General features: G+C 37.3%; 1 protein-coding gene across 1 annotated transcript in view; it reads left to right on the top strand.

The window, feature by feature from the left end:
- LOC150081652 (long-chain-fatty-acid--CoA ligase 1-like) overlaps nt 1-14,110 on the top strand; it is a 216,281-nt gene that overhangs the window by 68,417 nt on the left and 133,754 nt on the right. The window contains exon 6 of the mRNA XM_090379515.1: nt 11,909-12,008. Coding sequence (XP_090235641.1) covers nt 11,909-12,008 — 100 coding nt within the window. The remainder of the gene's footprint in view (nt 1-11,908; nt 12,009-14,110) is intronic.

Here is a 14,110-nt window from a genome sequence, read left to right as displayed (position 1 = left end):
AGAGACCCAACAGCATCTTCTGACAAGTCACAGACCACCTCAATCAATAATACCAGATAACCACAACAACAGAGTAACACTTGATAACATCTGTACAGCCATTTACTGTGCCACTGTAGCAGCCACCAGGATGAACGGAAGAGAAACCAGAGACGAAAGAAAACAAAATGCAAAGACAAGGCACCACCAGACTGGGAGAGAAGGCAGCAGAAGATAGAAGAGCTAAGAGTGAAGATAGGCCAACTGACCCACTATCAAGAGGTCAACAGAAGTAAGATGTTGATCAGAAAAGTGAAGACTATCCTCAAGAAAGATGACATCTACAGCAAACACAAGACGTATAATCAGAGGATCGAAGAATACTTGGACACCCTCAAGCAGAACCTCTTGCACTCAGTAAAGAGAATTTACCGATATAAGGAGAGTGCCCAGAGGAAAACAGACAACCAGATATTTGATGAAAACCCGGGAGCCTTCTACAGGAACTTGGACAAGGCAATATGGAAGTCAGTGGACCACCTGACCAGAAGGCACTTGAGGAGCTCTGCGATAATCTGTGAATCAGCAAAGTTAACCATAATGGCCACGAATCCTAGATAGACCTAGAACGGAAGAAAACTAAGGACATACAAGAGATGATGGATTGGGAGATTCTGGAGGAAGAAGTACAACAGGCTATCAGGAAGTCCCACAACTGGTGAACCCCAGGAGTAGATAACATCCACAACTATTGGTACAAGAAATTCAGCTGCACACAGAGGCACATAGTGGAGCAGTTCACCCATATGATAAAGCACCCTGACACAATTTCACAGTCTCTGACTCAAAGAATCAGCTATCTGAAGGCTATGGACAAAGACGCTAGTAACCTGGCAGAGTACAGACCAATCACCTGTCTCCCAACAGTGTACAAGATCCTGACCAACTGCATAACTGAAAATATCAGGCCACTTGGATCACCAAAAAATTATGATTGAGCATCAGAAGGGATGTACACACAGATGAGCAGAGGATGCAAGGATAATAATAATTAATTATTATCCTTGTTATTAATACGATATCTTATTATCAATACGATATCTTATTATTAATTAATTAATTAATAATAATTAATTATTAATTATTAATAATAAGGATAAATATTGCAATACAATATTTATTTTTCATCATTAGTTACAGTCACATAACTGAACTCATTAGGAATTTTAAAATCCTTATCGGCTGGCTTTAAGCATTTCTACTATATAAAATTAGTAATTTTTAAAATTATATCTCCCCAATAAAAAAAAAATGAAAAACAGTGATACTGGTTGGACTATAACCTGTTATAAATTGTTCACATTTTGAATAGTCTGTTGTTTTAGATTGGTGTCCTGACCCTGTCCACATTTTGATCTGTTGTCATTTGGACTGTGAGCATTTTGTTCTCTTGGCATTTTGACTGGAGCATTTTGATTTTTGATATCCTGATTGTTGGTTTTCTTTACTAAATTGTGTGTGTGTGTGTGTGTGTGTGTGTGTGTGTGTGTGTGTGTGTGTGTGTTTTGATATTCTTCAACGTATTTGTTTTTGATTTAGAGCATGTTTCTGATGGTAAAATAGGTAAAATGAAACTGTCTACTAATTTAATTATTATTCAGATTGATTGCCATTAATATCTATACATATGTGAATTCTTGTATAAATGTTTGCTTGAATGTTGTCATGAATGAAGACAGAAGCACAGATCTGAGTGCATGCATTCCAAATGCTTTCCTTCAGTGCTGCAATATTTTTTGGTTTTAGGCTATAAACCACAGACTTTTTTCCTTATAGGTATCCATATAGAAAAAAAGTAGAAAGCCATCAGTGTATTTCAGTTCCTGAAATACGTAAACAGATGTTAGATGTGTGTTTTGGTAACTAAGAAAATGCTGCATATATTTTCTGTGGGAGCAAACTTCTGATACACCCTGTATATCATTAATCATTTTTTAATTGAATAAGTATAGCCCTAAAAGAATATTTTATGATTTTGTATTCATGTAAAAAAGTGTACATCACCCTTGTAATTTTCCATAGAGTTTTGGTTTCCATTTGATTTCACCTGCTTCACTACGCTAAGATTTATGTAGTGAGGAAATAATTACTTTTTGATAAAAAGGCTGTTATAAAGGTATCAGTTGTTCTTATTATCCATAGTGTAAGAAATTCAATTTTAATTTATGCCCCCTCAGGTTTGTAATCTGAGCAAGCGAAAGAATCCCATCAGCATTGAGCTTGCTCAACCCGCTCAAGACCTTATACACCTCAATCAGATCACCTCCCATGTACCTAGTCTCCAGGCGCTGCAATTTGCAGAACTTAAGCCTATCTTGGTAAGATTACCTCTTTGTTCCCCTCGCCAATGTCATTGCCATTCTTTGTACTCATTCTAACAACTCTACATCCTTCCTAAAATGAGGCCTACAGACCTGTACATAATGCTCAAGGTGTGGCCTGACCATTGCCTTATACAAAGGGATAGTCACGTACTTTTCCCTACTAGCAAAATTCCTGTATATCATTGACAATACCCCATTATCTGCTCTGGCAGCCTGTCTGCATTACTTCGAAAACTTCATATCTGACTACACAATTACTTCCAGGTCTTTTTCATTTTCTACCACCCTAAGTGTCGTACCACACAATTGGTACGTTTCTCTGGGGTTACTTCTACCCATATGCAGTACTTTGCATTTGTTAATGTTAAACTTCAGTTGCCACTTCTCAGCCCATCTGCCCAACTTTTCTAGATCCTGTTGCAGTAGCACACTGCCATTACTGTCATTAATAACCGTGCCAAACTTTGTATCATCAGCATACTTGGACATTAAGCCTGATATACCTTCATCAGTATTATTGATAAATATACAAAACAACAGTGGGCCAAACGCTGAACCCTGGGAGACTCCACTAATAACATTATTCCACAAAGAGTACATCCATTGATTACTACTCTCTGTCTTCTCCCACTTAACCACCCTTTTATCCATTATAGCAATTTTCCCTTAATACCATAATGCTCTAATTTGTACAGTAGTCTTCCATGCACAACAGTATCAAAAGCTTTCCTGAAAACCAAGTATATGATATCAAAATTATTTTTTGCATCCAGTTCCTTTGTAACCACATCATAGTATCCAATCAAATTTGTCAGACAAGATTTTCCCTTTACAAATCCATGCTGTGGCTGAATTATTATTGCAGTCTTGTCTAGATGATCCTGCAATGCTTCTTTACCCAGTGACTCCATTATTTTTTTCACAACAGAAGCTAAACTAGCAGTTCTGTAATTACTTCTGTCACCTTTTGATCCGCCTTTGTGAATTGGGGATACATTTGCTCATCTCCAGTCTGTGGGGGGGCTTCTGAGTCCAAGGATGCTCTCATAATTATGGGTATGGGTTTGCTTACTTCCTTTCCCGCATAACTGTATAGATCCCATCCACTCCATTTGCTCTGTTTAACTTCAACAATGTCTCCTCACTTTGTTCTCAGTTACTACAAAATCATTAAGCTCTCTGTTAGAGTTTAATAAGCTTCTGGCCTTCACTTCCCCAAAGAATTCCTCACGTGTGAATATAGATGCGAAATACTCATTCAGTTTTTCAGCTATCTAAGCAGGATCATCAACAGTCGAACCATCAATATCAAGTGAACCAATCTGATTCATCCCCTTCCTTCTAGAGTTTATCTAAGTAAAGAAGTCTTTGCTGTTTTTCTTAACATCCTTTGCCAAAGATTTCTCATAATCTGCCTTCACTTGCCTAATCTCTTTTGTGACTTGATTACAGACTTGCTTATATTTTCCATAGGCTTCTGTGTCGCCTGATAATTTATATGCATCCCATGCATTTGTATTCTCTGCCACGAGTCTCATTATTTCATCTGACATCCATTTAGGCCTAAACCTTGAACAGTATTTCTTAATTGGTATGAAATGTCTAGTAGCTTCCATGATTAATTCCTTGAATGCTTCCCATTTAGAATTTTTTGTTGGTAACATCATCAGTTGTTCCCACTATACAGAATTTAAACACTGTCTGAGACCACTGTAGTCACCTTTACTGAAGCAAAAACCCTTCCCTTTACCCCTGATGGTAATTATATCTTTTATAAATTCCACATCAGTAGACTGTGATCACTGCCACCTAGTGGTTCCTTTATCTGCAAATTCTTAATGCACAAATAATCACTGCTGATAACCAGATCAGATTACCCAGTCTGGTTGCCTCTTGAACATGCTGCTGCAGAAAACAGTCATCCAATAAATCCACAAAAGTCTTTCTAATGGTGCGAGTATCCAACCTACACGCCTCAGTCAGTATTTGGGAAGTTAAAATCCCCCATTTTAAAATACAATCTGATTTACTGACCCATTCTATTTCTCTGTACAATTGTTTGTTGTACTCATTACAGTGATTAGGCCTATAACACACTCCTACTCTCATTTTTGATTTCCCAGTGCTTATGTTACACTAAACTGATCCAAGATTGCACTGTTCATCTGTGTCAACTGGTTGCACTTCATTCATTCACTCTCTGTCTTCTCTCACTCAACCATCCCTTTATCGGTAGCAGCAACTTGCCCTTAATGCCATACTGCTGAAGTTTGTGCAACAGTATCAAAAGCTTTCCTGAAATCCAAGTATATTATATGAAATTTATATTTTCCATCCAGTTCTTCTGTGACCACATTTTAGTATCCAAACAAATTGGTCGGGCAAGATTTCCCCTTAACAAACCCATGCTCAGTCTGAACTAAAAGTGCAGTCTTGTCTAGATGACCCTGCAATCCTTCTTTAACTGGCGACTCCATTATTTTACCCAGAACAGAAGATAAACTAACAAGTCTATAATTACTCATATCACACTTTGATCTCCCTTTTTGAATTGGGGATACATATGCACATCTCCAATCTGGGACCTCCCCAAATCAAAGGATGCTCTCATAATTATGGCCAAGGGTTTGCTTACTTCCTTTACCACATCTTTTAATATAACTGGATAGATCCCATCCACTTCAGGTGCCTTTCCTCTGTTTAACTTCAACAATTTCTCCTCCACTTTGCTCTCAGTTATTACAAAATCATTAAGCTCCCTGTTAGAGTTTAATAAGTTTCTGTCCTTTGCCTCCCTAAAGAATTCATCCTGTGTGAATGTAGATGCAAAATACTCATTCAGATTATCAGCTATCTGAGCAGGATCATCAACAGTCGACCCATCGATATCAAGTGGATCACTCTGATTCATTCTCTTCCTTTTAGAGTTTATAATTAAAGAAGTCCTTGCCGTTTTTCTTAGTATCCTTTGGCAGAGATTTCTCGTAATATGCCTTTGCTTGCCTAATCTCCATGGTGACTTGATTACAATCTAGCTTATATCTACCATAGGCTTCTGTGTCACCTGATAATTTATATGCATCCTGTGAATTTTTCTTCTCTGCCACGAATCTCATTAGTTCTAGTGACATCCATTTAGGCCTAAACCTTGAACAATATTTCTTAATCGGTATGAAAAGCCTAGTAGCTTCCACAGTTAATTCTTTGAATGCTTCCCACTTAGAATTTGCTGTGGTTAACACCATCAGTTGGTCCCACTGTAAAGAATTTAAAAACTGTCTGAGACCACTGTAGTCACCTTTATGAAAGAAAAGACCCTTCCTCTTAGTTGTGATTGTAGTTATATCTTTAAATAAATCCAAAATCAGTACACTATGATCACTGCCCCCTAGTGGTTCCTTTATCTGCAGATTCTTAATGAATGAATAATCATTGTTGATAATTAGATCAAGAGCATTGCTCTCTCTGGTTGCCTCTTGAACATACTGCTTTAGAAAACAGTCATCCAATAAATCCATAAAAACTTTGCTAGTATGCGAGTGACCAACTCACAAATTCCAGTCAATATCTGGAAATTCAAAATCCACCATTATAAGATATTCTGATTTACTGACCCACTCTATTTCTCTGTACTGTTGTTCATTGTACTTATCAGAGTCATTAGACCATAACACATACCTAGTCTTATTTTTGCTTTCCCGTTGCTTATGTCACATCAAACTGACTCAACATTGCACTGGCCACCCATGTGAACTGGATGCACTTCATTAGATTTTATGTGTTTCCTAACTAGCAGCATAACCTCTCCTCCCTTCTTATCTTGTCTGTCCTTTCTATACACATTTTGCTCTCCAAATTCAAATTCTGCATACCTAATATTTGTCTGACACCACGTCTCTGATATCCCAACAATATCTGCCTTTGATGTCTTGACCAGCATCAAATTCATCAAATTTATTTACTATACACGTAGTATTGGTGTACTTTCAAGTATACATCACCTGTTCTTACTCTTAGTTATCTGAACATAGCCTTTGTATTTACTTGTTCCATCATGACTCCCAGCAGTACTTGAAATCTCCCGCCCCTTGCTTTTTAGACCTCTGCTCCTTCCAGTAGAAGTAGTGCAAGAATCCCTTTCACCTCTGCCTGCAGCTATTGTTTTTTATTAGTCTGTGTATCCCCCCAAACTAGCAGTTTTCCAACCCACCCAACACTGCCTCGATAGTATCAACAAATATTCTTGCACCCTTTCTATTTAGTGTATCCCATTTCTGTAGAATCATTCTCTCCTGATAACATGCACAGACCATGCTGAGAAAAATTGTACCCCATGAGCCTTGCACAGTCTCTCCAAGGCTGAATTGATTGACAAGGCTGTCATCATATACTTCTTCCTATCGTGCCTAGGCAGAATTGCAGACTCTTTCAAAATTAACCTTAATTAATGACTTTTTTTTGAATGTTGACCTGTACTCGTGAAGGAAGTCAGCAATATCTCCTACTCTTAATGTCATTTGTGCCAATGTGTGCAACCATATCACCCTTGCCATGTGCTCTTAAAAGATAATATCTGCTTTGCAATGTAGTAGTAGTAGTAGTAGTAGTAGTGGCATGTGATGCAAGAAAGCAAGTGTATGAGCTTATGCAGCATCAGCCAAAAAAAAAAAAAAAAAAATGTCATCAACCTTTACCCCTGGTAGATATACCCTGGTCCTATTCCACCCGTATCCTTCTTGCACAGTATATTTCTGGTTTCCCTGATGAGAGTTACCGACAAAAACTAGCTCCTGTGGGACCAGCATATTCTACCTCGGGGATTGCCGCTGTGTTTCTTTGATGATCATGTGCTAGCTCTGGTGTTGATAAGAGCTTGATGGGCCCCCAGTTTAAATTCTTTGAGGACATCCACCCTGTTCTTCAAGTTCTCATAAAGGCCCTTAATAATGCTGTTGGTGCCTAACACATCCTCACACTCTACATCACACACACACACACACACACACACACACACACACACACACACACACACACACACACACACACACAATGACTTCCCCCTTGGCAATATCATGTCCCATTCCTGATAGCTCCACAAACATCAAATAAGCAGTACATTTCATAAGGTCATGACCCCCCCCCCCTCTGTTCTCCCCCTAAGCCATAACATTCCCACTACCCTGAGCTTTTTGCTTTGCTGCTTTGGTCTGAGGCATGATTTCGTTTCTAATTCAATATGATGCAGCCGAGTGGTTAGAGCATGAGTGAAGTAGCACACGCTCTTTGAGTGGACCAAGGTTCAAGCCCGTGACTGCTAAATATGATTAACTTTTGTATTGATTGATTTGTTGTTAACTCCACTGACCTGGTGTTCGTGCCGGAATATAAACAAGGACATAATAAAAAATACTACACTAAACTTATATCCTAATGGAGTAATGACACTCCACAAGTTATGCTATGAAGTTTATGCTATTTGAATATATATTTCAATATTCTGGAGCTTTGTTAAGAAAAACAATCCGCACCATATTCCTGAGACCCTGGACTATTATAATACTATTTGTTGTGAAGTTTGCATCATTTTAATGGATTGATCAGATATTAGCATTAGTAGAGGCATACGATACAAGAAAGCAAGCTTATGCAGCATCAGTCAAAAAAAAAAAAAAAACAAACAACCCCCTCCCATTTCACTCATCTATTCACTCCAAATGCTTGTCCAGCTCAGCCACAACAAGAGATGGAAGTCTGTTCCAGCAATCAACTATCTGCTGGCTAAAGGCAAATTTCCGCACAACTGTCTTTCCTCGGTTTGAATCTGTGCCCCTTCAGATTCTTAATCTGAGCAAGAGGAAGAATCCCACCAGCATTGAGCTTGCTCAACCCATTCAATGCCTTATACACCTCAATCAGATCGCCTCACATGTTCCTAGTCTTCAGGCACTGCAATTCGCAGAACTTAAGCCTATCTTGGTAAGAGCACACCCTTTGTTTTCCTCACCAATCATGCTGCCCTTCTTTGTACTTGTTCTAGCAACTCTACATCCTTCCTAAAATGAGGCCTCCATACCTGTACACAGTACTGAAGGTGTGGCCTGACCATTGCCTTGTACAATGGGATAATCACCTTCTTTTCCCTGCTAGCAAAATTCCTATATATCATTGACAAGACTCCATGACCTTATCTGGAAGCCCATCTGCACTGCTCAGCAAACTTCATATCTGACTGCACAATTACCCCCAGTCTTTTTCACTCTCCACTTCCCCGAGTGTAATACCACATAGTTGGTATGTTTCTCTTGGGTTACTGCTACCCATATGCAGTACTTTGCATTTGTCAACGTTAAACTTTAGTTGTCACTTCTCAGCCCATTTGCCCAACTTATCTAGATCCAGTTGTCTTTACTGTCATTAACAATCCTGCCAACCTTTGTATCATCTGCAAATTTTGACACAAAGCCTGATATACCTTCATCAATATCATTGATGAATACACAAAACAACAATGGGCCCAGCACCAAACCCTGGGGAAATCCACTAATAACATTAGTCCATGAAGATCAGTGTCCATCAATTACCACACTCTATCATCTCGCACTCACCATCCCTTTATCCATTGAAGCAACTTGCTCTTAATACCATACCGCTCCAATTTTACAGCACTCTCCATGTGCAATAGTATCAAAAGCTTTCCTGAAATCCAAGTATATGGTATCAGAATTAATTTTTGCATCCACTTCCTTTGTGACTACATCATAGTATGAAATTAATTTGGTCAGAGAAGACCTCCTTTTAACAAACCCATGCTGTGTCTTAACTACTACTGCAGTTTTGTTAGATGATCCTGTAATGCATCTTTAACCAGTGACTCTTATTTTCCTTGGAATAGAAGTTAAACTAACAGGTCTATAGTTACTTATGTCCCCTTTTGAACCCCCTTTGTGAATTGGGAATACATTTACATACCTCCAGTCCATGGGGACCTCCTCTTAGTCTAAGGAAGCTCAAATAATTATGGCTAAGGGTTTGCTTACTTCCTTTGCTGCCTCCTTTAATATAATTGTACAGATCCCATCCACCCCAAGTACCTTCCTTATATTTAACTTATAAGGAAGTTAAATTTCTCTTCCACTTTGCTCTCATTTATTACAAAATCACTTAGCTGCCTGTTAGAGTTTGTTAAGTTTCTGGCATTCCCCTCCTTGAATAAATGCTTGTGTGTGAATGTAGATGCAAAATACTCATTTAGTTTCCAACTACCTGAGCATGATCATCAATAGTCAAACCATCTGTGTTAAGTGGACTCATCTCTTTCCTTCTAGAATTTACTCTCATTCATCTCTTTCCTTCTAGAGTTTACATAAGTAAAGAATTCTTTGCTATTTTTCTTTTCCTCCTTTGCCAAAGATTTCTCATAATCTTCCTTCACCTGCCTAAACTCCTCTGAGACTTGATTACATACTAGCTTATATCTGCTGTAGACTTCCACGTCGCCTGATAATTTATATGCATCCCATGCATTTTTCTTTTTTCATTTTTCTTCTCTGCCTAAACCTTGAACAGTATTTATTAGTTGGTATGAAAAGCCTAGGAGCCTCCAAGATTAAGGCTTCCCATTTAGAATTCACCATTGGTAACATCATCAGTTGATCCCACTGTATAGAATTTAAAAACTGCCTGAGACTACTGTAGTCACCTGTACGAAAGCAAAAGCCCTTCCCTTTACCCTTGATGGTAGTTACATGTTTAAGTAAATCCCACATCAGTACAATGCGATCATTGCCACCCAGTGGTTCTTTATCTGCAAATTCTTAATGTATGAATAATCACTGCTGATAATCAGATCAAGAGTATTTACTCCCTCTGGTTGCCTCTCGAATACTTTGCTGTAGAAAACAGTCATCCAATAAAACTACAAAAGTCTTGCTATTGTACGAGTCACTAATATCTGGAAAGTTAAAATCCCCTATTATAAGACATTCTAATTTACTGGCCCACTCTATTTCTCTCCACAATTACTCATTGTACTCATCAGATTCATTTGGCCTATAACACACACCCACTCTCATTTTCCCTTTCCCAGTGCTTATGTCACACCACACTGACTCAACATTGCATTTGTCCACCAATGTCAATTGGATGCACTTTCTTAGATTTTGGGTCCCTTAACTAACTGCATAACCCCTCCTCCCTTCCTGTCCTGTCTATTCTTTCTGTACACATTGTACTCCCCAAATTTCAATTCTGCACTGCTTATATCTGTGTGACACCAATGGCTGTGATATCCCAACAATATCCACGTTTCATGTCTTGACCAGCACTTCAAACTCATCAATGTTATTAACTATACTTCTAGCATTGGTGTACATGCACCTGTTCCTACTCTTATTTACCCTATGACTCCCAGCAGTCCTGGAAATCTCCAGCAACTTGCTTTCCAGGCTGCTTCTCATTCCAATAGAAGCAGTGCAAGAATCACTTTTGCCTCTGCCTGTGGCCACTGTTAATCTTTTAGTCCATATTTCCCCCCATAGTTCTTTTGCATTTAATGTAGTTTTCTTGTGATTCTTGCATTTCTGAAAATTTTCTGTACCCCTCCCCCTACATATATTTGCATATCTAATTGCCTTTTGCCAAACGATCAGGACATTACAGAGATTTTGAAGGCTTGTTTTCAAGCCAAATCATCTGCCTTATTTACTCATCGAAGCCAAAAGTGTGCTTGTTCTGAATATAAATCTCCAGCAAACTATAGCATCTATGACTACTTTAACTTTATCCTGTTCCATGATATGCAGTATTATATTTTTGTAATTATTTAAAAAACATTAATTTTGCACCAAAATTTAAAAAAAAAGTTTGTATGATTTATATGACAAATAGAAGGCAGATATTCAACAGCGGAAGAATTGTTATAAGAGTACATTTGACTTCTAAATGTGTGACTTGAAGACATAAATAGAATATTAGATTTGAAGCAAAGTTGAAATGAGTAAGGGTAAATTTATATTGAATTGTTGGAAAATTAGATTATTTAGTTTATATATTTTGTGAAGAGCATGACATTACTTAACACCCAAACAAAAGGTATCACCTTTTGTTTGGATACCTCCTAAGTTGTGTAAGCACAAAAAAATAAAAAGATCCAAATGGGTTATATCTTCAAACATAAATAGACAGGAAGGAAGAAAGTTGCAGAATTGTTGTATGTTATTTGGAGAAAACTCTTGCCATGTGAAAGTCAGATGTACAAGACACTGCAGAACAGTTGTACAAGACACTGCACAAGAAGTAGAAAATTAGAAAACAGCTACATAAGATAAAAAATAAAGTGGAGAAACAAAAGAGAGAAATGAGTGGTGGGGTGAAGAAACATCATATGGATGTTAGAATCACTAATATTTTTAGTTACCTTGTTTTTGGATAGTGATGCATAGGATATTTTGTTTACATTGAGATATATTTTAAAATATTTACTACCCTTTGTCTGTGAATAATTTCATACAATGACTAAGTACTTAATAAAGTTTTATCCTGTTTAGTGGGTAATTACGGAACATGCTTGCTATCACCATTCAGCTGTTGTTGTCCCTTTATATGATACTCTAGGACCTGATGCTTGCACTTATATCATTAACAAAGGTAAGTATATCACATTCTTTGAAATTATAAGTTTAACCTGTTATATGAAGAGAATATTTTTATTAAATATTATTGGCATTAAGTATCAATAGTACAAACATTGTTTTTTCTCAAGGTAGTCTCCCTCTTTATTTTAACATTTCTGTCACTTTTCTGTCATCTTCTGAATGCATTTTTTTAAAGAAATTTTGAGGTTGTTGTCAGATACAGAATTTCATGGCTTTGATGTACCTTTGTTATTTTGAAATTTTATTTTGCATAAGAACTCTTTTAACTCTTTCACAAGTATGCATATATGTGTAAGCCCAAAGGAATATGACACACAAAATTACCCTGAACAAACATAAAGTAGTGAACAAGACTTAAGTATTAGTCTTTGATAAAAACTCCAAACATGAAAAGTATTAGAACCTATAATACTTAGTATCACATGGGTTGAAGGCTGAGAAGACAGAAGATACTTGTCATAAGAATTGAATTTTTGTATACTGTAACGTTTGGGTTGTTCCAAAGAGTACAAGTAGAAGGGATAAATGACAAAGAGGAAATCTTAATGGAAAAGTGCAGTGCAATTACAGATGACATTTCATAAGAACTATGCCCATGGAGGTGTTTATAGAAAGGCATGTAGCAGAAACTGAATGCCTATGAGACAGAGAATGGAGAGACTTAGTAAAGAATGGGTCCTGATTGCCTCTTTTGAATATTGTTTTCAGGTCACTACCCCAGATATTCCATCATAGAGAACATTTGGGATTTCTACCAACAGAGAAGAAAAGTAATACCAAATGTGAAAAGAAAACTCAGTTTTTTAAATGCAGAGGAAGCAGTATTTGTAATGTGCTTGTGCCAAGGTAGATTAGAAGTCAGGATGATTCTCAGCAGAGATATGTAATCTTATCTAGAAATCTAGTATCATCAGAAATGAGCATGGGACCAATAGATTCTTTTTTTGTGAGGGAAAAAAAAAAAAAAACATGACTTAGTTTTAGGACTGAAATTAAATTAGTTTTATTCACCTCATTGGAGAATTACCTGGAAATCAAAATGTAAAGTAATTGGTGATAGATATTCAAGAAGACGAGGCTCTTTGTGCAAAGCAAAGTTTCTGAAACTTGAAGATAGAATGTAGTATGCTGTCATCATCGAAATTATGGATGGGATTTACTGTAATTGGTTGAAGGTTGTTAATATTAAGCAAGTTCAGTGCTGATGGGATTCTTCCTCTTGCTCAGACTACACACATGAAGGGGCATAAATTCAAAATGAGGAAGGACGGTTGAAGAATAGATGTGCGGATGTTTGCCTTCAACCAGCGGGTGGTTGATTGTTGGAACAGACTTCCATCTGTTGTGGAAGTGGATAGTTTGAATAAATTCAAGGGAGAATTAAGACAATATGATGGAGAGGGACGGAGTGGATGTGATATGGGAAGTTTTTTTTTTTTAACTGATGCTATATTAGCTTGCTTTCTTGCATCATTTGCCAATAATAATACTAATATAAAAAAGGAAAAGAGTGAGAAAAAGAACTGAACCTTGGCGGAACAAGGTTCAGTTCTTTTTAAGTTGTGTTATCATAAGTTTCTAATAAGTTGTGTTATCATCAGCAAAACTATGGATAGAATTTCCAATCACTGGGAAAAGTTTGTAAATGTACTAAAGGGAAAGAGTGGAAAAAACTGAATCTTGGAGGACACAAACACAATGTTTAAAAAGCATACTGTGCATAAACAATCCTATGGCTGTATTTTAATGTAAAATATGTATGTCAGTGAAATTTAATTTCTAGTGCAGTGTGGGCTATTGGTGCACTATAGCCACAGATGCTGATGTGCCAAAAAAATTCCCCCAGACAAATAAACAGCAGTGAGGACTATAAAAAAATCCTCCTGTCTTCCCTCCTGCCTAGAAATATCTAATCTCTAGTTTTTCAAAAATCAAAAGTTGGCAGTGCAGTATAGTGGTCCTTAGTCAGGGAACTGACAAAGTACACAAGGAAGCATAAAATATAATTTTTTTTTTTTTTTTTTATGTAAACCCCAAACACAAGAGGTATTAGAACCTATAGTACTTAGTACTGTGCTTGGGTTTGAGGTTGAG

The sequence above is a fragment of the Mastigoproctus giganteus genome, chromosome 8 (genome assembly GCF_048544385.1).
Source record: "Mastigoproctus giganteus isolate SK-2022 chromosome 8, ASM4854438v1, whole genome shotgun sequence".
Taxonomy (NCBI): Eukaryota; Metazoa; Arthropoda; class Arachnida; order Uropygi; family Thelyphonidae; genus Mastigoproctus; species Mastigoproctus giganteus.
Note: the sequence above shows the minus strand (reverse complement) of the source record. Positions and strands in the feature narration are given on the sequence as shown.